Source organism: Heterocephalus glaber, unplaced genomic scaffold, assembly GCF_053883595.1.
Source record: "Heterocephalus glaber isolate CG9 unplaced genomic scaffold, H.glaber_assembly_v1.0 deba00001610, whole genome shotgun sequence".
Classification (NCBI taxonomy): Eukaryota; Metazoa; Chordata; class Mammalia; order Rodentia; family Bathyergidae; genus Heterocephalus; species Heterocephalus glaber.
In genome coordinates this window covers 37,558,490-37,585,037 of record NW_028258381.1, presented here as the reverse complement: position 1 = coordinate 37,585,037, position 26,548 = coordinate 37,558,490, and the positions used below count along the sequence as shown (strand labels likewise).

At 47.6% G+C, this 26,548-nt stretch overlaps 1 protein-coding gene across 8 annotated transcripts in view; it reads right to left on the bottom strand.

The window, feature by feature from the left end:
• Iqce (IQ motif containing E) overlaps positions 1 to 26,548 on the bottom strand; it is a 51,485-nt gene that overhangs the window by 11,110 nt on the left and 13,827 nt on the right. For 5 of the 8 annotated variants that reach the window (XR_002393356.2, XR_002393357.2, XM_021254704.2 and 2 more), the window contains 13 exons: positions 25,380 to 25,511; positions 23,779 to 23,849; positions 19,400 to 19,513; positions 19,251 to 19,301; positions 17,042 to 17,112; positions 15,731 to 15,803; positions 15,423 to 15,487; positions 13,494 to 13,660; positions 12,289 to 12,344; positions 11,076 to 11,263; positions 8,466 to 8,570; positions 6,913 to 7,012; positions 2,039 to 2,203 (listed from right to left, as the gene is read on the bottom strand). Coding sequence is in view for 6 of the 8 variants with exons in the window: in XM_013070615.3 (XP_012926069.1) it covers positions 2,039 to 2,203; positions 6,913 to 7,012; positions 8,466 to 8,570; positions 11,076 to 11,263; positions 12,289 to 12,344; positions 13,494 to 13,660; positions 15,423 to 15,487; positions 15,731 to 15,803; positions 17,042 to 17,112; positions 19,251 to 19,301; positions 19,400 to 19,513; positions 23,779 to 23,849; positions 25,380 to 25,511 (1,358 nt within the window). In the remaining 2 variants the exon portion in view is untranslated. The other 3 variants (XM_004840416.4, XM_087196499.1, XM_087196500.1) reach the window with 2 other exon arrangements.

Genomic DNA, 26,548 nt, shown 5'->3' with positions numbered 1-26,548 from the left:
CCTTCAGAGAGAGAGAACAAATATATGACTCACTTGCTCTGCTGAAAGTGACTATCAGAACAATTCCTTACCCTGAAACCAGGGAAGTAACTAAGCACTGCCCTGTGTCATAAGACGGACCTGAGCTTATGTTCACTGATGAGAAAATGGTTTTACAGAGGGAATGTGGTATTATGTAGAAGAATGGAACTGGGGAAAAGCCGCCCTTCTGCCCTTCTGTATCTGGAATAAGGAGGAGGTCAGGGGCCCCAGGATGCTGAGCTGGAAGGTAAGGGGTAGAGGGACAGGACTTGCCCTCTGCAGGTTGCGTGACTCTCTTTAAAAATGTGAGTGCGCAGCCACCTCCTTACCCTGACAGTGACACTTAGAAACACTTGTGGGGCTACTGGTCTCTTTCTTTTTGATACTGAGAATTGAACCCTATACCTTTATTTATTTAGTTTTGAGATGGTCTCATTAAGTTACCCAAGCTGGACTTAAATGTATGACCCTTCAGCCTCCCAGTGTTAGAGTACTGACCTCATTTGTGTCTTGAGGCAATGTGATAAACTTAGCCTCACCTACAAGGTGCTCATGCTAGAAACCTTAAACCTGAGTGGAATCAAACCTAGAGACCTAATTTCTCATTTATAGGAAATGGAAGGGATAGAAGAGCAAGATAAATGACACCATAAGGAAACATCTGTAAGGACTATCCTATAAAGTGCCAGCCTACTCTCTTCAAAAAGAAAATGTCTTTAAAAAGAAAAAGAGGGTTGGGGCTGCTGGAACCACAGTAAGGATACTCAACCAGTGAGCTCAAGGCTTTGGTGATGAGGACCCCAATCCAATCTCAGCAGGTTAATGTCCTTTTTCTTCCAAGAAATATGGTTAAGTACTATTGTTTTTGTTTTTTGTGGGTTTTTTTTTCGGGGGCGGGTACTGGGGATCAAACTCAGGACCTTGTGCTTGGGAGGCAGGCGCAGCGCCACTGAGCTAAATCCCCGCCCCCTTAAGTACTACTGTTGAATTGAGATAAGGGCAAGTAGAACATATTGCTGAATATACTAAATTCTTTCAACTTTTCCATAAATTTTGAAAATTTTTATAATAAAATCTAGGAAGAATCAATGATTTTGGGGGACAGTACTAGGGATCAAACCCAGGAGCACTTACCACTGAGCTACAACCCTAGCCCTTTTTATTTTTCGAGACAGGGTCTTGCTAAATTGTTAAGATGCTTGGGCAGGACTTGAACTTGATATCCCTGTGCCTTAGCTTCCCTCAGTGCTGAGATTACAGACCTATGCCACCATGCCTGCCTGGCTCAGAAGCAATGATTTAACTACACCCCCCTCCCCCCACAGCAACCTGCTGGAGCTGAGCTCTTACAGAATGCAGACAAGCAGAGAATGCTACCGTTTTTGTTTTCAACTAGGGGGAAAAGGTGGTGACCATTTAAATACTGAGTAGATCTTTCAGAGCATTTGGCTCATCTAAGGACACTGCAGCACACATCCCATAGGAGAGCCACCTCAGGAGCTCAGGAAGGAAATCCTGTCCCTCTGTCACCTCACTCACCCACAGAAGGGCCTAGTGTAGAGTCACAGCCAGAGACCCATCAAGTAGACCTTTCCACCCAACTCTTTCCACCAGATAGGCCCCTCTTGTGAGTGGCTGTTCCTGGGAGCCCTGGAAAAGGGCTAGCCATCAGCGATTCCAAGTTCCTGAGTGTAGTGGCAAGGAAGCTGAGTGATCCTGTGCACCTGTGCTCAGGGCTGTAGTCAGCTTCTTCACCACCCACCCAGGCTTGTGAGCCACTCACTACAGGGCCCAAGGGATGGGCCAGGCTGCTCAGAAGGACTTCAAGATGCAAAGGTGCCCTTTTGTGCTCCCCTTTGCTTCCCTGTCAGCATTGACCATGCCACATGCCTCAGCAATGGCCTGGGACTGGAACTGGCACACAGAAGGCAAACGTTGGTGTTGGACACACAGATGGCAACTGCTTTCTCAGTGGACACATGGCCAGGGCGGGCGCTGGCCTCCTTGGGAAACTCACCATGCATGCCCGGGCCTTCCACCAGGCCTGCAGGGTCCTAGCAGCCGCCTCTCTCCTCCTGTCAGTGCTGGTGGAGGGCCAGGAGGAGCTGCCTTCCTCCTCAGAATTGGAATCCCGCTGCAAGGCTGTGCTGCCTGGAGGGCGGTTGCAGGGTGCTCCTTGGGCCTGGAGGAAAAGGCAGGTGTGAGGGGGCAGAGACTGGGGTCAGGCAATGGGATGCACTGGCCACACCTGTCAGAGGACAGTGTGCACCTGCATGCTTGGCCACCTTGCCATTTGGCTGGAGCTGCAGTAAGCAGCCCAGAACCTCCCAGCACGGGCAGCAATCTCCTGCACTATGGTGTCCACAGGCACCCTCGTCCCAACACGACACTCAAGACCTGCCTGTCTCCTGTGCTCTTTTCTTGGGTCTATTAAAAGTTTAATATAGTATCATGAAAGTGGGATTTCTAGGATGAAAGGCAAAATAGTTCCAGCCTTTTTTTTCTTTTTTTTAATGCACTATTATTCTGAACCTAGGGCTCTGGGCATGGTAGGGAATTACTTTACCACCCAGCTATACCCCCAGCTCTTTTAATTTTTTTTTCTTTTTAGTTTAGACAGCATCTCACAAATTGCCCGGGCTGGCCTTGAACTTTAGATCCTCCGGCCTCAGCCTCCTGAATAGTTGCAGTTACAGGGATGTGCCACCATGTCTAGATTAGGTAGTTTGTTTTTGCGACAAGGTCTCACATGCAGTTCAGGCTAACCCTGAACTCACCATGTAGTCCAGGCTGGCCTCAAACTCATGGCAATCCTCCTGCCTCAACCTCCCAAATGCTAACATTACAGGCATGTACTACCATGCCTGGCTTTAGCTTGGTTTATAAGGTAGAAAGAAAAAAAAAAAGCAGGAATTGCTATTGTAACCATTGAAATACCATTGATTTCTACAACTTATGAGTCCAAATTTATTACCTACAAGGACATTTTTTAATAAAACCACTGGCAAGCTCAGTAGGGATGCATGTCACTGGAGAAAGTCTGGGGGTGGGGGTGTGAAACCAGCAGCAGCCCACACCATAAGCAGCATGTCACAGGGGGGCAGCTTGCCTGGAAGAGTGGGTCAGTCAGTGCAGACACCACGTTTTTCCTGCACTTGAGGATGCTCTGACATCTGGGGCTTTGCTGGTCCTGGGGAGATGGTCCCTCCCAGGGCTGCCCACTTCTTAGAGGTGGGAAGACCCTGCCCACCCCATACAAATCCACCAAGCCCAGTTCTACCCCGCCCAGCAATTCTGTAATCCACAACCACCAAGCTAGTGTCCCCTGCCCTCTGTCACCCAGGGCCAGGTACCTGGCGCAGAGCCCAGCAGAACTGTTTAGATCAGTCAGTCTGTTGCCCACTCAGCCACATACCCTGCCTTGGCTGGGCCTGTCCACAGCAAAATCCCTGGCCTTGCTCTTCCCGCACTCCCACCTCAGCTGCCCGTTTCTGATGGTGTGTGAGGACGGGTGTGCCCCTGGTTATACTTGTGTCTCTGCACCTCGGTCTTACCCTGACTGGACACATTCTGGGTACACTCAGCATGGTCGGCTGTCATCTGGGCTCCCCTGTGATCCCTAAGTGACCTGTGTCCACATGCTGCCTCGAAGCCACCTCATCCTGAGTCCGTCACCACAGAAGGGCCTCACACTGTGGCTCAAGGCTAACACATTTTCAGACCTTCATTCCACTAAAGTGAGATGGGAATCTGTCACATCAGGCCTATGCTTTTGTGACCAAAAAAGGTAAAGTCAGACACTTAGAAGATAGAGGAGCACTGACTCCAACAACTGCTGCAAGACAGTTAAAACAAAATCTAACTTTGATACGCATATAAATTCCGGGACATAGAAAGCACGCTAGGCGACTACTCTACCACCAAGCTACACCCCCAGCCTTTTAAAATTTGTTTTCTTTTTACTTTAGACAGGGTCTCACAAGTTTCACACAGGATCTCACACATCCTCTAGCTCACAATGAATCAATCCCACATGACCACTGAGAGCTGACGCTCCCACTCAGGACAATGCTGAGTCTTCCCAGTTCACCCCACTCTTCTTTCTCTCTAAAGTGGCTATGTTTTTAAGATGGCAAAAAAAAAATCAAGCTAGAATATGCTTGACATGAGAAAAATTCAGACAATATTGAAAGGTTAAAAAAGTACTTATGGTCCTGACATAGGGAAAAAGCTGTTATTTTAGCAGTACTTTCAGACACATTTCTGATCTGGTGTCAGATGTGCTACCGTTGCCCCATGAGGCCGTCACTTTCAGAGCTATTTCTAGATATACATTTAAAAAAACTAAAATGGGATTGATGTTTGGGGAGTGGGGTGAGGGGATTATTTCCACCTTTCCATGTCATTGCTCTCAGCACTGGCTGTCCAGCCCTTCACAGCAGGGACACAACCACAGGTCACTGAGTCACATGGCACGACTGCTCCTGAATTTGTAGCTATTTCTCAGACAAGACTGTGGTAACCTCCCACGGAGGACTCTGCAGAGGACAAGGCGCTGTGTGTGGTCCTGGTCTGTGTTCCCATCATGGACTGGGACACAGAATCCCAAGGCCTTATATAAAGAAGATGCCAAAATAAAAATATTGAGCAAAATCTCCTGTAGCCTTGGTGAGAGAAGTGGAGCAATGGCTGAGGTACACAGTTCCTGGAGAAAGTGACTTCTTGAGGTCTTCCTGACATGGCCTGAATTGGGGTAGTGGAGATGTAACCCCCAAATTACTCAATTTCACACTGAAAGCAGCCGACACTGTAGCAAAGATCCCCAAAGAACCAGAGCGACCCAGCAGCCCATGAGCTGACCCTTCTGAGGTGGTCCCACGCGTCAGCAGGGGACACAGCCCACTCTGGGGGTCACCCCTGCATCTCGTCTGCACGCAACCTGGGGATGGAGAGGAAGTAAGTGCTGCAACAATCTTTTCTGTTTTCACACCAAGATGGTAACACAACAGGACAAATTTGCTCTCCTTGCTCCTTCTGTGGGTCTGCAAAACCCCTCTGAATGGGCCAAGGACAGGCAGGAGTCCTCACCAGCCAGGCAGGTGCCACAAAGTCTTCTCAATTCTGATGTGTGTGGAAACATTTTTTTCCTCTGAGGATATGACTTTTTGAGTGGAAAGTTTTAAAAATAAGCAGAAGGTGTCTGCAGAAGGTACCCCCAAGGGGCAGTAGGTATTTTTATTGCTGAGCACTAGTTAGGGGTCAGGATTTCAGAAGCAGCTAGGCAACAAGCCAGGAAGCCCTGTGAACTACCCAGTCCCTGTGAGTATCAAACTTGAGAAAAAAATCTTTCACTAATGCTCTGAAAGTGATGTGGACCCAGAGGGAACACTTAAGCCTGCTTGTCACCCACCATGCCAAAGGCACATTAGCGGACAAGATCGAGGGCCCAGGAGCTGCTTGCCTGGCCATGTCCTTGGGGTGGCAGTGAGCACATCCGGATAAGCAGGGTGAAAAGTGATGTCACATGGAGAGTGGCAGATTCCTTGGAGTGGGGACTGTCATTCTGTGTCATTTATAGAAGTGGTCCCCAACCTTTTTGGCACCAGGGATTGGTTTCATAGAAGACAATTTTTCCACGGAAGGGGTGGGGGCAGGGGGTTGGTTTGGGATGATTCAAGCATATTACATTTATTGTGCATTTTATTTCTATTATTACACTGTACACCTTATTTCCTTTATTATTATATGAGTTCCTCATAAGGAGCACACAACCTAGATCCCTTGCAGTTGACTGTAGGGTTCTTACTCCTACGAGAATCTAATGCTGTCCCTGATGTGACAGGAAACCTTCCGTTTTCCTTTTGCTCTTCTGCAAGAGTTGAACGAAGAGACTTTCAAATTAGGATCTAGCTAAGTAAGCCAGTCTTGGAAGAGGAATTTAAAACAAGTCCAGATTTAAAACAAAACCCTCTTATATCAAGCTCTGGCAGGGAACTTGGCCCTGAAGCCCAAGGGCCTACTTTCTGGAGGCCAAGGGGTAACCTCCACTGTCCTCCCCTGCTGCTGAATGCCAAGTACTTCTCTGAAGCAACACATCACGTTAGGCTCAGTCCAGGTCTGCTCAGACCATGGTGGCAGGAGGTGGTCTTGGGGAAGAGGCCACGAGAGCTGCTATGAGGGGCCAGTCATCACGTCATGGGTGCTCGGTGACCCCTCCAGGCCTCACTGGTCTCATCTACAGCACGCTCATGACAGCCCTCTTGGGGCAAACAGTGGCTATAGAATTTAACAAGCCCAGTTATTCGCCTTCATTTGCACAGATGTCAGATCATACCTGCCATCTAAACACTCCATTCATTAGAAGAGAGATTAGCAAGGAGGTATTGAAGAGAAGTCCAAGTGTAGGTAACACTGGGTCATCAGGGACGCCGGGGGTGGGGTAGGGTGGGTAGCAGGCCATGGACCTTCACAGCCACAAGGCCTAACACCTCAGTGACAGCCGCCTCCCATAGCTTCTACCTACACAGAGGAGGAGGGCAGCTACCAGGTCCTAACCAAACAGTCTCTCCACGCCACACAAGCTACAGCTTGAGGACAAGCCTGGAGGAGACCACCCTGGTCCACCCAAGAGCACCCGTCTACCCAGGGTGGCTGCAGGGCCTCTGTGGGTTTCCACTCCTTCACCACTGGTCACTCTGTTCTCCAGGGCAGAGAGCTGGGGGAGATGTCCCACCTGACACCATCTAGGAAGCTAGTCAACAGCTCCAGACTTCCACATATCGCACGTGAGTCATGGAAATGTACCGTGCTGATGACAGGAAACTGGGCTGTCACCTTCAGGTCAGGAAGAGAACCACGCCCAATGGCAGGTGAGGCAGCAGGGCCACATACCTCGTGTGTCACCTCTAGGGGATGACTGCCTGCGCTCTTCTCCTCCTTCTTGTATTCTTCCAGCTCTTGCCACTTGCTGGTAAGTGTTTGGATTTCCTCTCTAAAATGGGAAGGGAAAAGATGACACCTTGCTTGTCACCGGGCGAGGAATGGCCATTGCAAGGTGGGATACACACCCCCATGCAGACGGATGCTGGATAAGCTCTAGAGGGCCACCTCCCTGGCAGAAGCACCAGTAACCTGCTGTAGGATGGTGTTCTGTAATGTGCCCCCAAAAGCGGGACTAAAAATTGCAGGGCCAGCACCATGCTGGACACATTGTTAGCCTGAAAAATAATCACTGTACATAGCATGTGCAAGGTCTTGGGTTCGATTCCTGACACTAAAAAACCCCAGCCAAACAGAAAAAGCCATTGCACAAGTGATGGTGGTATCACGTGGGGGTTTTCTGCCGCTGGGATGGAACTCAGGCCCTCTGTCTGCTGGGCACATGCCCCCCGGCCCGTCACGCCTCAGCCCTCTATGGGAGTGGAAGGAATTGTAGCACGTGGCCTTACCAAGGATTCCAATGTAAAAATCATTTATTTCTACATAGCTGACATTTCTGATTTACTTTAACGAGAGCCTCTGATAAAATTTAGTCACGGTTCTCCAGAAAATGAAAATAAAATGTTTTCTATTCATTCCAGTCATCTGTATCTTACTAATTATTTTGAGTGCTAAATATTTCTGCTCAGATTTCTTTTCATGTTTTAAAATGTGAGGTGAGCTAAAATTATCTTAAGTTGGGGGTGTGTTTCAGGACTAGACCATTTGCCTAGCATGCACAAGGCCCTGGCTTTGATTCCTAATACCACAAAAAGACAAAAACAAAAACGCTGTTTAAAATGTATAATCATGGGCCTGGGATTTAGCTCAGTGGGTTTCGCCGCCTGCTGCGCAAGCGCAAGGACCCAAGTTCAATCCCCGGTACCAAAAAAAAAAAAAAAGAAGTAAAATGTATAATCAGGTGGTCTTTAGTATATTCACAGTGATGCGAATCCCTGAACACTCCTAGCACTTGTCCCCCAGCCAGCCCCTGGATCTGCCTGCTCTGCATGTGTCCCGCACACGGGCTGAGGCTGTGTGTGGCCACCTGACCTCTTTCCCTGAGTACAGGGGTGCCTTCCTTGTCCTTTGTGTGGGTGACCTCAGGCTGGTCATCCATTCCCTAGTGGATGGACACGGGGCACTGCCCTTCCTGGCTCTGGTGACCATTGCTATCACGAAGGAGTAGAGGTGTGAAGTCTGCCAAGGGGAGTGCAAGGCAGAGCAGGAGCATGGGCCACAGGTAGGGCAGGTGGCCACAATACCACAGAGGTAAACACTGGCTTATACAGAAGAGCTTTCTCCAGGGTTTGGCTTTGTACCCCAGAGGCAGAAGAACCCACTGAAAGATCTCAGGGAGAGGCGGGGCCTCCATCATACCCTCTCTTGCAGTTGTGCCAGGGACCCATGGGAAGGGTGGCTGGGAGGGTTTGGGTTGTGTGGCTCCTCTTCTGCTCGGTACTCACTTCAAGGCCTGCTCTCGTTCCTGCTGCTCCTTCTGAGCTTCCCTTGTACTCTCCAGCTTCTTCTCCAGCTCGGCCTTGACCTGCAGCAGCTGCCTCAGTTCCTTACTGAATGCACAGAACCAGACATTTCCGCACCATTAGAACCAGAGACTGTCAGGGCAGGAAGACTCTTCAGAACACAACAGCGCTTGACTTCCTTCCTCAGGACAGTGGACAGGGGGTGAGCAGGTCACATGAGCAGCCCTGAGGTCCTGACAGGGAACGCAGACAACACTGTGCACAAGGACCTGTCAGGGCTGAGGACCATGGGGGTATAAAGCAGCGAACCCCAGACACAATGACAGTCACACAGTAACAGTCACATGCAGGTGCAGCCTATGAGCCCAGGCTGGGGTGCTGCCCATGCTGAGCCTGAGCTAGGAATGCTGCCCAGGCAGTTCCTGCTGAGTCCTCATGTACCATGCATGGCACAGTGGCCACAAATGCAGATCCACTGCCTACTGTGTGTGTGGCCCAGCTTTTCAAAGTCCTGCAAATGTCCACAGGAAATTAGATATTCCCTGAAATGAGTAGCAGAGTGCCTGTCACACAGTGAGGACTTCATATGTTGTAGTTATTAGGTCATGTGATAGCTTAATAAATAATCCCAGGAGTTGTTCATGTTTCAAAGTGACTATCTTGATTTTAAAAACTTCATGAAACAGTAATTTTTACAAAGAACCTATCAGTTCACATGACTGCACTGGAGACTGCCCCTGCAGGTTGGGGACAAGAGTGTGGAAGGACTTGCTCCTGCTGGGGACAGAGGCTACAGAGAATTCCGTGGAATGGGAGGCAGCCAGGAGTCCTCAGACACCAATGTGCATGGACATCAGCTGGGGACATGGGACGCAGCGGGCAGTTCAGAAAGTCTGACAGCACCTGCGGTCCTGTCCCCAATCAGTGCCTGGTGGGCTGCTGCTCCTGCCTTTGCAGACCACTCTGAGAAGCAAGGTCACTGTGGTCCTGCAGAATTGAGGTTAAACACCATCCCAGAGGATGGGTGGGTTAGCTTATGACAGAGCTGGGACCAGAGAAGCCATAAGCAAGCAGGCACCAGGCCGTGTGCTAAGTTGCTAACTAACATGCAATGAGGCTCTGCCTCCAGCTCACGGTCACACAGGCATTTCACACCATTTATGTCTCATTTGACATACAGATCATATGCCATCAATATAGTACTGAATGATAAGACCACTCTGCCTAAGATCAAATTGATTTTAGACAGTCATGGCAGTAGAGCCCCCTTAAGAAACAATTTGGTGGCCCGGGGATTTAGCTCAGTGGTTCCACCGCCTGCCTTGCAAGCACAAGGTCCCGAGTTTGACCCCTGGTAGCAAAAAAAAAAAAAAAGAAACAATCTGGAAATTCCTCTGGAAGTCCATGTACAGATTTTCATGATACTCTCCCACATACCACCTTTCTTTCTTTCTTTTTTTTTTTTGGTACCAGGAATCGAACTTGGGTCCTTGTGCTTGCAAGGCAGGCGGTGGAACCACTGAGCTAAATCCCCGGCCCTACTGCCTTTCTTTTAATGATGGAATACGGCCACTTAGTTTATCTTTTTACCACTATGGCAGCTTTTATTCCACAACATAAATCTAACAAGTGTATAAGAAGCAATAAAAAAATAGTGAATGTTTAAATTGTAAAAATATTTGTTATAGTAAAAGACACATTGTCATTAATCCCCCTCCAAGTCTTCTCCCTTGCTTTGAACATACTTATTCCATTGTTCTTGCCACTTTCTGAAGCGGTTCTGGAAGTCTTCTTTCATGAGTGTCTTTAAGAGATGTGATCAAAAATATAGTCAATACTGCGGCCGAGTGCCATCTGATGGAAAGGCAGGGTCATAAAAACATGACAGTGCATGGGCTGGGGATTTAGCTCAGTGGTTCTGCTGCCTGCCTTGCAAGCGGAAGGACCCGAGTTCGATCCCCGGTACCAAAAAAAAACCCCAAAAAAACATGACAGTGCACCTTCATCTCATCTACCTTATTTACCAGATCTGGCACTGGGCAACTTTCCCCAGATCAACATGATCAAAAGGTAAACATCTTGAATCAATTCAAGACATCAAGGCCGCCATAACTAGACACTTATGAAAGAGATCTTACAGAACTGCTTCAGAAAGTGGCAAGAATGATGGGATAAGTGAGTTCAAAGAGAGGGAGAAAGGCCGGGGATTTAGCTCAGTGGTTTCGCCACCTGCTGCACAAGTGCAAGGACCCGAGTTCGATCCCCAATACCAAAAAAATAAAAAAAATAAAGAGAGGGAAAATATTTTGAGAGGGATTCATGGCAATGTGTCTTTAACAGTAATAACTTTTTTTTTTTGGTACCAGGAATTGAACTCGGGGCCTCCCGCTTGTGAGGCAGGCAGCAGAACCACTGAGCTAAATCCCCAGCCCGGTAATACATTTTTTAAAAAATTTAAACACACATTGTATTTTTCAATTACATCTCATAGAGTCCTATAAAGCATTTATGCAGTAATTACTATGCATAGAGCATTTCCTCACATCCGGGACAGCAGTTCCGCCCTGGACACACCAGCATCTAGGTACCTACTCTTTTTCCAGCAGCTGGGCCTGTAGCTCGCTCCGCTCTCCCCTCAGGTTCTTCACTGTCCCCTGAAGGTGCTCCTGCTCCTGCTCCTCCTGCCCATCCCATCCCAGCTGCTTGGGAGCTGCGCCATCAGGATTCAATTTGACCAGCTCTGAAGCGTGCGATTTTGAGCTCGTCATTGAACTTAATTTCTGGAGGCAACACCGGCATTTGTTAGATGTTATTCTTGGTTTTACATTCTATTTGTGAAACCCAGAAGAGAGATCATGGAAAACTAGTCTACTATCTTGAGAGCTTGCCATATAACCCGAGTAAGCTGGCACCATCTACTGCACGGGCACAAGTTCCAGCAGTGTGGAATCGGAAGTGAGAGTGAGACCCAGGCCCAGGAGCAGAGTAGGGTGGAGGAGCCAGCAATGCAGCAGGAGGTGAGCACAGGGCCCGGCGGGTGCATGCACTGCTGACCTGTGTGCTCATTTGCCCTCAGTTCCCTACAGCGTCTGAAACTTCCAACCTTTATTTATGCTTTCTACCTTAAATTGTTCCCATTCTGCCAGCAAAGTGACCGGCTGGAGCAGCTGCCTCAGGATAGTTCGGGATCCGCTCTAGCTTCCTGTAGCATCTAGCAAGCTTTGCTTGTCAAATACTTGCTGAGTACAGAAACTTCTTTTGTTTTTTACTTTGTAAATAAGTGAACTTATTTAAAATACACTTCCTAGGGCTTGCTCTGCTTTGCTAAAAGAGAGGCCGTCTAGCTTGTTACTCCAATAAGAAGGACTGGTTCCAGCAGGACCAGAGGTCCCATTCCAACTGGGGAAGGGAGGAAACTCTTAACTCTTCAAATGGTCGGGTCAGCACAGTGGGAGGACAGCTTCCTGTGAATTCCACATTACATGAGTGGGGAGGAGTCTGGGGAGGAGTCTGGGCAGTGGAATATTCAGAGTCATGCACAGGCACCCACAGTTGCATGCAGAAGTCCAAAGATGTGTGCTGTGTGACTCAGGCCTGGTTATCTGTAAAGTGGAGGTTGTCAACGGCGCACCCCTTGGGTCTTGTCCAGACCTGGAGGGAGCCTACTCTTCTAGGGGTGCACTTTGTGTCATCTGCTGGACAGCTGCTATCTACCTGTTCGGAGTACCCATGTCACTCTGAGTGTGTCCCCTACCAGATCAGACAGCTAGGTCCTGAGTGACAGGTGACACAGACGCCCACTCACCTTTTCTAGCTCCGCAATGCGTCTCAGCAGCCGGGGCTTGCTCCAGTCCACGTAACCTAAGGGAAGCAACAGGTCTGCACAGTGCCCATCTGGAGGATACCCTGCAGCCCAGACCACCCTTCTCAGGACTGGCCTGATGGCGTCCCCTTGCAGACTGTCAGCAAGGCCACAAGGGCATGCTGGGCAGATCCTTGACACCCAAGGGGTTTCTGCAGCAGGTGATTTCTCTATTCTCCTTGGATGTGAACTTACTGATGGTGATATCTTAGGGTGACACCCCTTCCTGATTCCACGGCCATCAGGTTTTGACCCCTCCAGAACATAATTCTATTGCTGTCAATGTCAGAGATGACTTTCACTTTGCCAAACCCACAGCCTGTTTATCAGTCCTATTTATTAATTTCAGGCCTCTGCTTGGCTCTCACGATCCTTTCCTGGCCACTGCCCACTCCGCTTTGTGGGCTCACATTTACCCCTCAACCCTCTGGATGCCCCTGGGCTTGGACTCCCCGCTCCTCTCTCTAGTCACACATCCCAGCACCTCACTGGATTCTAGCATGTCCAGCCATGCAGCCCGGGTCTCTGCCTGCTCACCCCTCCACTGGCCCAGGCTGCCCTGCTCTTCCTCCCCACCCTCACCCTCATCAGAACAGTGCTCCCTTTCTGCCCAGGCCGTCCCCAAGGAACCAGAGCCCTGCTCAGCCACCCCCTAGCCAGTGCCACCCCGGCCTCTGCTCTGGGCTTCTACACTCGCTGCCACTCTAATGCCCCCAGCTGCCCACAGGCTGCCCTTGGCCTATTGTGGGTCATGTCCAGCTGTCACTGATTCAGGGAGGCCTCCCCCAGCCCTGTCTGTGGCAGAACCCCACTGCTACCTGCCCTCCCCCACCTCTCCCTGGGGGGCTTACTAATCCTCTCCTCTCACCCTACAGCAGTGCACCCCAGGCATGCCCGCACTTTCACTCCTTGCTAAAGCTCAGGGCCTAGAACTGATCTGTGGGCAGCAATGGTTGCTGCACTTCAGAGCTAATGGACTATTTCCTAATGGGACACATTGGCTGTGAGGCACGAGAACTCAGGGCTTTGCAGCTGCAGGGAGGAAGGACAGCTGACACACCTACTGCACTGGCTGGCAGGGCCTGCCCAGGACTCCCCTGGGGCACCACCCTGCACCTTCCCTGCCTGAGTTTTTCTGAGGCAGATACCCTTCACTCTGGTGATGGTCAGGGAGTTGCTGAGCACACGGTCCAGGTCCTCCTTCAAGCTCTGGTTCTCTTCGGTCAGCTCCTGAACGCTCCGGGACAGGTTCAGGAGGGCGCTGCTCATCTTCTTCTGCCTCCTCACACCCACCTTCTTCTCCACCAGAGGAGGCCTGGGAACAACCAAGAGGGCTGAGCTAGAGATTTCTATACCGGCTCACTGAATGTCTCAACCGAGGTGCAGGCGAATCTGGCTGAGTGCAGGGCGATTTTTGCAGATGTATAGTAGGGAAACACTAACTCTGAACCCGAAGTCAGCAAAAGTTAATCTATAATAGGATTCTATTCTTATCATTAGAAACCTGTATAATAAAATGTAGTACTAAAAAAAAAATGTAGCACTCAGCTATTAGTATCATATTTTAGATGCTACCATTAAAATTTTATGCAAACTTATTACTATTTCATTATGCAAATATTGGTGTAAAAGCTTTGACTTTGCCTTTTTTTTGTTTTTGGTACCGGGGATCGAACTCGGGTCCTTGCGCTTGCACAGCAGGCAACGAAACCACTGAGTTAAATCCCCGGCCCTTAAAATTCTTGACTTTGCCTCTTATCCCATAAAGTCTAAAATACAGGAGTCTTCATTATCTGGAGAACCGAATGTATTTGGCAATTTGCCCACTCTTTAAGATTTATCTGTAAACCCAAATCAATACTCGTGGGTGTCAAGGGAAACCGCACATGTGCAAATGCGTTCAGGGTGGAAATCTGAGACTCCACGTGCATACTGCCCGCTTAGGCCACACATGGCCATGCTGTCTTCTGGCTTGAGCGCTCAGACTCTAAACACGTGTCCTTTCCGTAGTCTACTTAGTGCAAAAAGACCCTATTTCCCATGTGTTGGTGACGTCACAGTTTAAGGGGGCCAGTGTGGAGCTGAAGCACTGTGTGGTGTCCCCATGCTGTGATGTGCCCCGTGGAGAATGCACGTGTCAGGTGAGATCGACTCAGGCATGCGATACAGAGCTGCTGGCCATGAGTTCAATGTTAATGAATCAACCATCTACCTTCAGTGTCTTTAAACAGAAACACACATAGAGCTGGATGTTGTCTGATTAGTGAAAACAGGGTCAGAGGCTTGGGGGGCCTAGGTCCACACTCCCTGGGAATAGTGGACCCATTGCCCACAGATGACCCAGCTCTGCAGTCCAGGTCTCTGCCTACCTACTCCTCCACATAACCCAGGTTGCCCCAACCCTCCTCCCTACCCTCAGGAAATGCCAATTCTATCCACTGAGTTGCTCAGACAGAAGACCCTAGGACCTGGCACCTCTGCTCTTGCAGCCTTCATTTAAATTCTTCATTCAAGGAAACACGAGGCCTAACCATATTTACTATCTGGCCCTTTCAACCTGTTTTAAGCCATGAGGGGTAAAGGGAAAAAGGAAGACCGTGCCAGGCAGCGTGGACTGCAAGTGCCAGCAGCCTGCTCCAAAGACCAGAGGCATGGCCATGGCTATGATAGGGGCCATCCTCCCTTAATTTAATGAAAGCCTGTTTCATTACACTGTTCGGAAAAGGATGAGGAAATCCATGTGATAGGGAGAACCTTGATGCCCCTAATAAACTTGTTTGGGAAAAGTTTAAGTAGCAAAGTGGATTTGTAATACACATTTTCCTGGTAAGGCAGATTTGGGCTGAAAGCCAGCATTTCCAGTCCTGAGCTGGAAAGTGCTGTGCAGCAAGGGTAACAACGCACACAGCAGTGAGTGAGGGCTCAGGGTGAACATGAGTGCAGACAAGACTCCACCCATGGGCACACAGGTGTGCGGCTGGCTCTGCTGCCATGTGAGGACAGGGGATGCCCTTCCCGAGTGGAATGAAGGTACCCCAATTTCAGAGTCGCTCAGTAACACAAGGACAACACGATACCAAACAGGAGCATACTTCTTTCCTGTGGCTTCAGAACTTGCCAAGAGCATCTGGAGACGATGGATCTACAAGTACCAAATTAGAAAGCGTTAAACAAACAAACAAAAAAGAAAGTGTTAAACATACAAATGAATGCAGCGGTGGTCTTGTCCTGCGAGCTGCGGGCAGAGTTCCGATCCCTGTCCCACAGCAGGACTCAGAATCGACCTGCACCAGGAGCACGGGTATGAGCTCACCACCCTCAGTTCATCCCCAGACAGCAGCAGGCTTGACTCTTGTGCCCTGGCCACCTGCCCCTCCACACGCACCTCCTCGTAGTAGATCTCCATGGCGATCCTCATCTCCTCCAGGTTGGTGGTCTTCATGTCCGTCTGCAGTTTGCTGGGGATGCAGATTCAGAGTGAGCAGGGCAATGCCAGTGTGCCCCGGGGAGAGCTGTGGAAAGCGGGATTCCCAGAACAGCCAAGCAGGGATGGCTTTGGAAGACAACCAGGTGGGAAAGGGCTGGTCTGAGTCAGCCCTCTGTTGGCTTTGGTCTTGAATGAAATGGCTTGTTTCCAGACCGATGGGGGGATTCCTCACACCAGAAAGTGTCCCTCCTGGGTGAGAACAGCTGCTTCCCAAGCCTCCATAAAGATATTAATCTCCAAAGAAGACCCAACTTTAAAAAACTTGGATTAACAACGGGGTGGGGATTTAGCTCAGTGGTTCCCCCGCCTGCCTCTCAAAGGCAAGGTCCAGAGTTTGATCCCGGTACCAAAAAACCAAAACAAAACAAAAAAACCCAACAAACTTGGATTAATGGTACAGCCTGACCTCAGGGCTTGGGGAGAACACATCATCTTTGGAGAGTAGGTGGGGAGAATAACTAGTTCATGAAGAGAATCACTGTCTCTCCTCAAACTGTCACCTTGTCACCTTGTTCTCTGCATATCACAGGCTTCAGGCAAAAGGCACTGAGAAGGAAGAACAGCTCACCACTCTGACACACTAGATGAATTAGCAAATAACCACAAATATTTAAAGTTGCCAAATTTCACCAAGAAACAAATGGGTGGGGAAACTGGTGTAGGAGATATGAAGTATAGACAGGTTTTCCTTAAATAAACTTAAGTTAGGCCAAAAAAGACTATCCCTTTGCAATAACAAGACAGGTACAGAGACAGGTAAAATATGCCATATGAGAGACAGCCAAGGGCAATGTCTGGGCAGCAAGGGCTTGCATCAAGACCTAGAAAATTCACATTGGAAATACAAAGTGGCCCACAGAATACTAAGGGGAAAAGGATTCCTTAAATACAACAAGAAAAAGCTGAAGGGAAATACTATTCCCTAATGACATTTAGAGGAAGTGCAAATTAAAAAGAAAGGAGAGAGACAGAGACACAGACAGACAGACACACAGACACACACACACACACACACAGAGGCAGACAGGTAGTAATACTTCCCTTCACTATGGGTGGGAACGGGGACACTATGGACAGAGGTTGGCATAGGAGAAGCAGACGCAGGACAAGCACCAGCCAGAAAGGGAAATGTTAATTTGGAGGAGCAGCTGGTTCCAGTTGGCCTGGGCCCGAAACCCTCCCTCTGAGGCCCCGGCAGCGGCTCCGTACTTGATGGCACTGTCCTTCTCCTTGCACTGCTGCTCTAGCCGGAAGATCCTCTGTCTCAGCCCATTGATGACCTACCACAGAAGGCCACCACCTCAGCCACCTCTGTCCAGGACCCACAGCCCTCTGCGCTTCCTCCCTGTGGGCCCCTCCTCCACAGATCCCATCCTTCCCTCCTTAGCCATCTGCTGCCTTCTCTTCCAGGCTACAGTCCAGGGATGATTGAGGGGCTGGGACTTACTCACTAACGGCATGAGGCTGAGTGAGGGGGAAGGGAGTCAGGATACCCAACTGGGGCAGGAGGGCAGTGACCAACAGTACTCCAAGGCACGAGGCATTCGGAAGAACAGGAAGGACCTGCTGTCACTTGTTTTAAATAAAGGAAGCCACGACAACCTTAAAAATAAAAACCACTGACCAGGGTTGCCCAGGACAACTTGGTCAGTCTTCAGCTGGGGTTTCAGGGCTGACAGAGCAGAGGCCTGGAGGGGCTGCCCGAGCCCACCTCTCTGGGAAGGAAGGACCGCTCCCGGGCTCATTCCTTCCTTTATCCTTTTGGGAGATCACACACACCCTAATGTTCCTTAAAGAATATCCTTCTCTTTTGAATATATAATTTTTTTGGTAGTACTGAGCTACATCCCAGCCCTTTCTTACTTTTCATTTTGAAGGTCTCAGTTGCTAAATTGCTTAGGCTGGATGCAAACTCGTGACCTTCCTGCCCCCCAGAGTGCATGTGCCACCACGTCCATCTAGATTTTAATTTAGTAAGATGTGAATACATTTTCTCCTCAAATTTCCCCCTAACATTGGCAGAGAGAAACATCCTGTGCAAACAGCTTTTCTCACTGGATTATGCTCCTGACAGTCCTAACAGAAAGCTGTGCTGGACAGCGGCAGGACGACTATAGGTCACTAAGCAGATGTGATGCTCAGCCCGGCCAACACTGGCTTTGATCATGTGTCACTCTATGGTATGAGGCTTTATTCAGAGTAATTTAAAATAATTTCTTTTCTCAAGGATGTGGTGCTAGAGGGATGACAGGGCTGAGCGATACCATTCCTGCCTCCTAGGGCTGAGAGCCAGCAGCTGGGGACCCAGTTCAGGAAAACTGTTTGCCTCAGTGTCCTGATTTTAAAAAATGGAAACTGGAGTCCCTCTGTTATAAGAAATCAAATGAGGCCGGGTGTGGTGGCGCATACCTATAATCCCAGCACTCAGGAGGCTGAGACAGGAGGACTGTCATGAGTTCAAGTCCAGCCAGGGCTACATAGTGAGTTCAAGGCCAGCCTAAACTGCATTGTGAGACTCTGTCTCAAAAAGAAAAGAAATCAAATGAGATCATGTACATGTGCAGAATAAATATGTAATAATTTGCAATTATCTAAAAAATGTATTTTCTTGGGCTGGGGATTTAGGTCAGTGGTGCCGCCGCCTGCCTCTCGAGTGCAAGGTCCCAAGTTCAATCCCCAGTACAAAAAAAAAAAAAAATTTTCTTGTGAAACACATTAATTCACTCACAAGCATTTGTGAATTAAGTATTGATCTGTGTTATCCTAGGTGCAGAACTGGGCTTTAATCATTTATGTTAAGTAGACGGTATTTCTATGTGACATACATATTACATTTCAGGGCATACTTTGTTTCTTAGAGATTTACATAGAGCTTTTTGCATATTCTGGATAGAAAACAATGTACTGGTCAATATCCTTCTACTCACAATACACTGACTGTTTCCACATTAGTTTTTTGGGTTTTTACACAAATTTTAACTTTACATTACCAAATCCATTAATCACATCATTGTTTCTTTGTATTCAATGACCTCAAAATTGTATCCGTTCCAATTTTAGCTTCCTGATACATTTTCTCCAAATGCTAGTTTACTGTGGTAACATTAACCAAACAAAGGCTCCACCTCCCCTCATTCTGTTTCATTCAGTTTGCTTTGGATTATTATTATGTAACACATGAGAGGTGTTTGTATCCATCTTAAGGACTCTGTTCTACTGCAGCTTGGTTTCTGTGCTTTGGCTCAGAAACCCTTGTATGTAAGCACAGGTATGTTTTGGGACATGGAGGAGAAGATACCCATTGTGAGTGCTTGCTCTAGTTTGCTTTCTGGCCTGCTGGGAAGGTGGCATCTCTCCAGTATGTGGCTGTCTCTGAGTGCAATCTAAGGAGTGATCTCTGGGGCCAGAGACTACTCACCCAGCCGGTGTCGGGGCTTTTCTCTGCTAGTGTGCGAACAAAATCCAGGCCCTGTGGGAGCAGATCAAGACATGAGGGGCATGTGGTTCAGCCTGCTCCCTGCCACCATGGAGCCCATGGGCCAGAGCCCACTTGCGCTAGCAGCTTACTCGGCCTGGATCCAAGAGCTGTTCTATCTGCCGGTCCTTTCTGTTATTTTCCTCTTCCATGCGCCGGAGTTTTGTTCTCATTAGATCCACGTCTCTTTTCTGAGTGTGTAATAACTGGAGAAGAAAAGAACCACTCACCCATATCCATGCATGTAACCACAACATACGAGATATGATTGAAAAATATGGTCAATGTTTAAATTTAAGAAATTATCATAGTGAAAGACACACTGCCATTAATCCCCCTCAAAATCCTCCCCTTTAACTACATGTATCCCATCATTCTTGCCACTTTCTGAAGCAGCTCTGGAAGTGCTCTTTTGTGTCTTAATATTACCATTCTTGATTCTTTTGATCACCTTTTGTACAAAGAGACACATTGAAAGACACTTCAACTAAGCCAATATAGACTTCTAAAAAATGCGTGAGGTAGAAAAATAAAGCAGACTTGTGATACAGAAAGAACAGAAAATGGGAGACATATCCTAACATATCAATAATTATGTTATCTATAAATGATTTAAACCAATTAAAAAATGGCAAAGTAGATATGTGCTATCTATAAGAAACTTAGAAGGTACGTTGAAAGGAACCAAACAGGAAAGGATATACCATGTAAACATTAATTTTAAAAAAGTGGGAATGGCTATGTTACCATCAGATGAAGTAGACTTTGGAGAATAGAAAGGTACCAGAGAAGGGACATTATATAATGCTTTCAAAAAGTTCATCCACAGCAAGGCATGGTGGGCTACACCCATAATCCTAGCACACTGGAAGGCTGAGACAGGAGGATTACAAGTTTGAGCTCAGCCTGGGGAACTTAGCCATTTAGCAAGGTCCCTTCTCAAAATAAAAATTGCGGGAGATGTAGCTCAGTGTGAAGGCCTTGAGCACAATCCCCATTACCACTTAAAAAAAAAAAGTCCATCTGCCCAGTAGACAGAGCCCCTCTAAGCCTCTTGGAACCCAGCAGCCTGTGGGGCAGAGCCTGATACTCTCTGAGGGAAATGGACAAACCCATGGTGGCAGTGGAGCCTCAATACCCTCTCTCCACAGGTGACAAAACATGGGGTAGCATTAGCAAGGCCAGAAGAATACTCCCAGCACTGTCCACAGCTGGGGCCACCAACAGGGATCCAGCACTTGGCAACAGCTGGGCCACACTGGAACCAGGAGGGAGCCTTGGTATGGGCAGAAGAATGAAACAACGTGTTCTGTGGCCACGACAGACTCAAACTGAAAACTGCAACAGAAAATCCACAGGAACCCTTCAAATACTGGAAACTAAACCATGTAACTCCAAACAATCCAAGCACATCTCGGGGAGTTGTAAGAGAAATTCTTAAAAAATAAACTGACCTGAGTGAAAATGACAATATAATATATAAAAATGTCAAAGCCTAGGGGCTGAGGATTTAGCCCTGTGGTTCCACCGCCTGCCTCGCAAACACAAGGACCCGAGTTTGATCTCCGGTACCAAAAAAAAAAAAAGAAAATCATGTCAGAGTCTATCATGCCTATCACGATGGAAGGGCGCAGCTAGGGTCGCAGCTAGGGTCGCACCAAGTGGGAAGGGACACTGGCCCACCAGCACCTCCAGGGTTCTCCAGGGCTGCACTGAGGGGACAGCAGTCTGGAAAGGCTGAACACTTTGTGATCCCAGCTGTACTTTAGAGGCCAGTCACAGAGACAAGACACGGAGCACGGTGCCCAGGGCAGGGACAGTGAGAAGGGGAGGGGTGCAAGGGACCCCTGTAGGGTGCTGGGCAGCTGGGTTCCCACTGAATGGTGACGTGGGAGTCACACCTGTGCTGTGACACAGATCCACATCCACACACTGTACCAAGGACAGTTTTCTGATGACATTGTGTAGGCTAGGAGATGGGGTGAAGGGTACCCAGGACCCCTCTATACTACCTTCACTATGTTCTTGAATCTAATTACAGACATTCTTCATTTAACAACCAAATCATGATCCTGCGACTAATCATTAATTGGATTGCTCGCTACATGAGGAATTGTAGATAGCATGTACATTACAATATTCAGAACAAAGAAACCGTCACAGGAAACTCCAACCTATGACTTTGCTTTTATTTGCTTAACTGTTACACGCAGTATTCTAATATATAGTGTAACAGAATATAAAACTGTGCAGTACAATCAGCAAAAATTATGGTACTATACTGTAGAAGAAGCCACCATAAGGCCGCACTGCTGCTCATGTTCCTGCACTGTTAAGTTCAAATGCAGGTTATAAGTCCGAAAGTTGTCAAATAGGTAAGTCGTTAAATGAGGACTGTTTTTCAAGTAAGTTTTAAAAAACTGGCCAGTATTGTCAATGATTGTGGCTCATGTCTGAAATTGTAGCACTTGGGAGGCTGAGGCAAGAAAATCACCACAAATTTGAGACCAGCCTGGGCTACATAATGAGACTCTGTCTCAAAAAAAAAAAAGAGAGAAAAGGGTGAGCTAATCATTGTATATCAGATACTATGCAGAAACACTTTCATGGATTTGTTTTATTGCTTCCTCACAATAGGCCTATCAAATTGGCATGATTTTTCGGGGTTTTTTTGCTAGGAATTGACCCCAGGGGCTCACACATGTTAGGCAAGCGCTCTTATTACTGAGTGCACCCGCAACCTCATCCCTAATTTTAAACAGGAAACTGAGGCCCTGCTTGCATATAAAACAATGCCAATGTTCAAGATCCCCAAGAATGGAGTACTGAAAACCCAGCCTCTTCTGTCTGAATTTGGAATCCAGGCTGATTTTGCCCAGAGACCCATAGTAGCAAGTACAAAGGGTCAGTACCATTTTCCCTGAGATCTATTTCTGGAGGATTCCTCCCAGGAGTAGTATTCCAGTGATGAGTCAGTTTTGGGGGCTCTCAGGGTCTATTTAGTACAATCTTTGACCAAAAGGGAATGGTTTCTACAATGCCCCAACAAACAGCCTGCCCTCGGCTGGAAACACCGAGGACAGGGCATGTGTGTCCTCCCTGGCAGTCCTCTTGCGGGTGGACGGCTCTCATGGGCAGAACAGTCTTCTCACAACAGCCTGCCTGGGCTGTGCTGCTCAGCTCAGGTGCCTCCCGTTTCCTTGCCAAGCCCAAGCCCACTGGCTGTCAATGCCCTGCTTAGTTTATGTTGCCTGCATGAACAGTCCTGCAGACCCAGATCAACTGGGTGAATGGCAGGTCTAAAGCAGACTAACACTAGAGGGACAGGAACCCAGATAATTTCTCCTGGGGGACAAATACATATATGTACATGAGGAACCACTGTGAAACTGGCTTGGTGGTGCACATCTATAATCCCAGCAGCACTCTGGAGGCTGAGGCTGGAGAATTATAAGTTCGAGCCCAGACTAGGCAACTTAGTGAGACCTTGTCTCAAAATTTAAAGAAAAGGAGGCTGGGGATTTAGCTCAGTGGTTCCACCGCCTGCCTTGCAAGCACAAGGTCCTGAGTTCAATCCCCAGTACAAAGAAAAATTGTGGTAAATAATGTTTGGGCCAGGGATTTAGCTCAGTGACACTGCGCCTGCCTTGTAAGCACAAAGTCCTGAGTTTGATCCCCCATATCAAAAAAAAAAAAATTTAAAGAAAAGGGCTGGGGATATATTGTAGTTCAGTGTGAAGGCTCTGGGTTCAATTCCCAGTACAGAAAAAAAAAAAAAAAAAGAAAAGAGAACAAATGAGTGTGATAACAGTGGTGGTGCTGGTGATGTTTCTCAATGCCATTCACACCTGTGTCTCTGGGAGAGAGCACTGGCCTTCAGAGGCAGTGACCGAATCCTGGTTCTGCTATTGGTTAAACCTTGGACAACTAACCTCTCTTTTAAATCTCAAGTACAGATGACAGCTGTACCAATTGGCCTTGCATCTCACAGAGCTTCTGTAGAGCTGGACAGAGACAGGCCTGTGGAATGTTGCGACAGCACTAATATAGTCTCATGAATGGAAGGCTATGACCCTGTACCAAAGCCCTTATCATGACACCAAATGCCAGGGTGTGGGGACTCTGAAGTGACTTGATCCTTACCCAGCCTTCTCCATCCTACTAGAGGAGAGCACAGAATCTAAACTTTGGAGATTGCATATAGTCAGTGCTACCTAAAACTCTGTTGCCTTTTGTGGAGCTGGTGCAACAGGCTTTTATGCAGCTAGGGTGGCCGGCTCCTAAGGCATGGTGCCAGGGTGCAGACGCTGCTGTGACAATGCCCAAGACATTCCATACAGATGTGTCCCAGAACTGATACCCATGTATGGTCCACTGTTACAGACAGGTACTGCCACCCTCATACCGATCTGCAACCCACTGCTGTGGAAGGAACTACTCCTAAGTCAACCACAAGCAGGTAGAACATTACCTTCTTCAACTCAATAATCTCATCGTACATGTCTTCTTTCTCTCTGTAGACAGAGGTCCCAGGGACATGACCTAGAGGACAATATACAAACCTCTTAGGAGACCACTGAAAAGAAAAAGTGCTCTTGGCTATGCCTTAAATAAAACCTGGAAGTTAATAAAATTATCCTTTTTTAAAAAGAGAATAAAAGAGGAAAAATTTCTTTCAAAATTTTTACCCTGATCATGATACTTGCACCAAAAAGCAGGGAAACAGACAAAAAAAAAAAAAAAAAAGGTAATATATAGAAAGATGAAGCAAAGAAAAATAAAGATGTAAGCACAGAATTTAACTATGGTAAAGGGACTAAAGAAGGAATCTCAAGAAACGTGATATGCTTAGATTTCACACAGCAAATAAAACAAAAGCCAAAGACAACAAATCCACATGGCATCAACAGCCATTCCAACAAAGGACAGTTTTACTGTGGTTTTAATGTAACACCTAGTAATGTTAGGAATCCAAACTATATAAGCCTAAACTACAACTCCTAACCAGTAAAATCAGCTCAGGAGGAACAGTGTGAGATGACTGCCCCAGAAACTACCCTTCTTTGGAGAGGTCCACGAGAGAGGCCAGTAGAACATATGGACAGAAACGTAAAACATACCAGTTCCTTTGGTGGGACTAAGGGTTTGTATTATTTCTGCAATTTGTATTTGTTTCTAATATTGTTTATACAATAAATTTGCATATGATAAGGTTCAGGAAGCCTGGCACAGTGGAAGCCTGGCTGTAAGGGTCACTTCCCAGGTGGGCAGAATGACCTTCACAAGACTCTGTCAAGACATTCCAAAATGTCCCAGGGACAGAGCTTACACACAAAGCCAGCAACCTCACTCTGGCAAAGGACAGTTCCATCCAGAGTTCTTCCATCTGGTCACATCAGCACGCTCATCCTGGCTGGTGGGACGGCTGAGGCTGAACCTCTCCATCCTCACAGCCTGTCAGAAGGTTGGGGTGCTGCTGGGGGTGGCCCCTGCCTGCTCTAGGGTAGGGTGGAGATTGAGGGGCTGGGCAGGCTTCCCAGCTTGAATGTACATGGATTGAATATGGTGGCACCACAAACACACTGGGAGGCGCTGCCCCTCCTCAGCCTTCCTGAGACACCAGCAGTCAGCCACCAGTGTGCTAGTGAATACCTCCCCCCTGCCTCTCAAAAATACATCAGTGAAGCCCTGATTTGTAACATCTGCCCATTTCTGCAGTCTAACAGTTCCCACCATTCCCCACATCAGGTGCTAGTGTGACACTGAGGAGTTTTAGGACACGGCACTCCTAAAAACTTAACAGATGGCTCCTGCAGGCGCTGCTCCAACACACCGTCTACTGTAGCGCCAAGACAGCCTGAGCCGAGGGCAGTTCCAGTGTCACGGAGCGGAACCAGGGCGAACACACCTACCTGGGGCTCGAAGACTGACACATGCAGTCAGAGACTTTAAGAAGATTAAAGACAACATCGCTCAAACAGGCAATGTTGGAACCTCTGTCACCTCCAGCCCAGCCTGGCATTCCCGCCACTCTGCTCTGGAGGGGAGGGAGCCCGCAGGGCAGCCACACACCTTGCTTTGAAGTTTCCAGCCACAGCTTCTGTGGGGTTAAGGACATCCTGCTGCTCAGCGGCATGCTCCCTGAGGTCCTCACAGATCGATTCCACGATGCCACTTTCCTTGGCTTAGAGTAATAAGGTGACTCTAAAAATCCAACACAGGGTTTCTGAGTTGCAAAACGACAACGTCCCCTCAACAGACTGCTTTAGAGACAAAAATGGTAAACTATTCAAAGGCTATGAGGACGCTGGGTAAAAACATTCTGGCAAAATTTCTTAAGTACAGATATTTTATTCAGTTAACTTGAAAAAATGTTTTGGATTGGGTCTTGCTGTATTCGTTAGGCTGGCCATGAGCTCCTGGGCTCGAAGGATCTTCCTGCCTCAGCATGGCGAGCAGACAGGACCACTGGTGCAAGCCACTGAGCTCAGCTTTACGATTCTTTTACACACACACATCAACTAAGTATGTGAACACGCACACATTTACATTTCTCTTTTAATTTTTACCCTAAAGAAATGGAAATTAAAAAAGTATAATAATTCTACAAATATAATATTTGATGTCCCCTCCTGTTTTTTCAGATATGTATCTATCTTTACAGTCACACTCACAGCAAAGGTATAATTTTGCATCCTTTAATGTCAATATTTTTCATGGTGCTACACAGTAACATAGCAATAATGTTCAAAAAAATTTTTTTGTTTTTTGTGTTGTTGACATAGGGTCTCACTTTGCAGTGTAGGCTAGCCTCGAATTCACAGGGATGCTCCTGCCTCAGCCTCTTGGGTGGAGAGATTACAGGCATGTGCCACTTTGCCCAACTAATGTTCAAAATTTAATATGTAAAATATCTAGAAAAAATGATAAAAATTATATTTTCCAGAGCATTCTTGACTTTGTCATTAAAATGAAGGAAAGTTTTAAAATTCTTTTTATCTGGGATTTCATCTCCTCAATTATATAAGCTATGACAAATTAATGCAGAAAATGAAGGTGCCCATGAAATATTCTTACTTATTTTAGACAGCAATGAAATGTATATCTCTAGAAGGTCCAGAAAATTTATCTAATGTTCACATTTTTTAAATTGCTAAGTTTTTCCCCTGGTGTCACAAATTATGGGAAGTGTCCCATTTCACTCAGAAGGAGGGAATGATGCCACATGGGCCCTGGCTGCA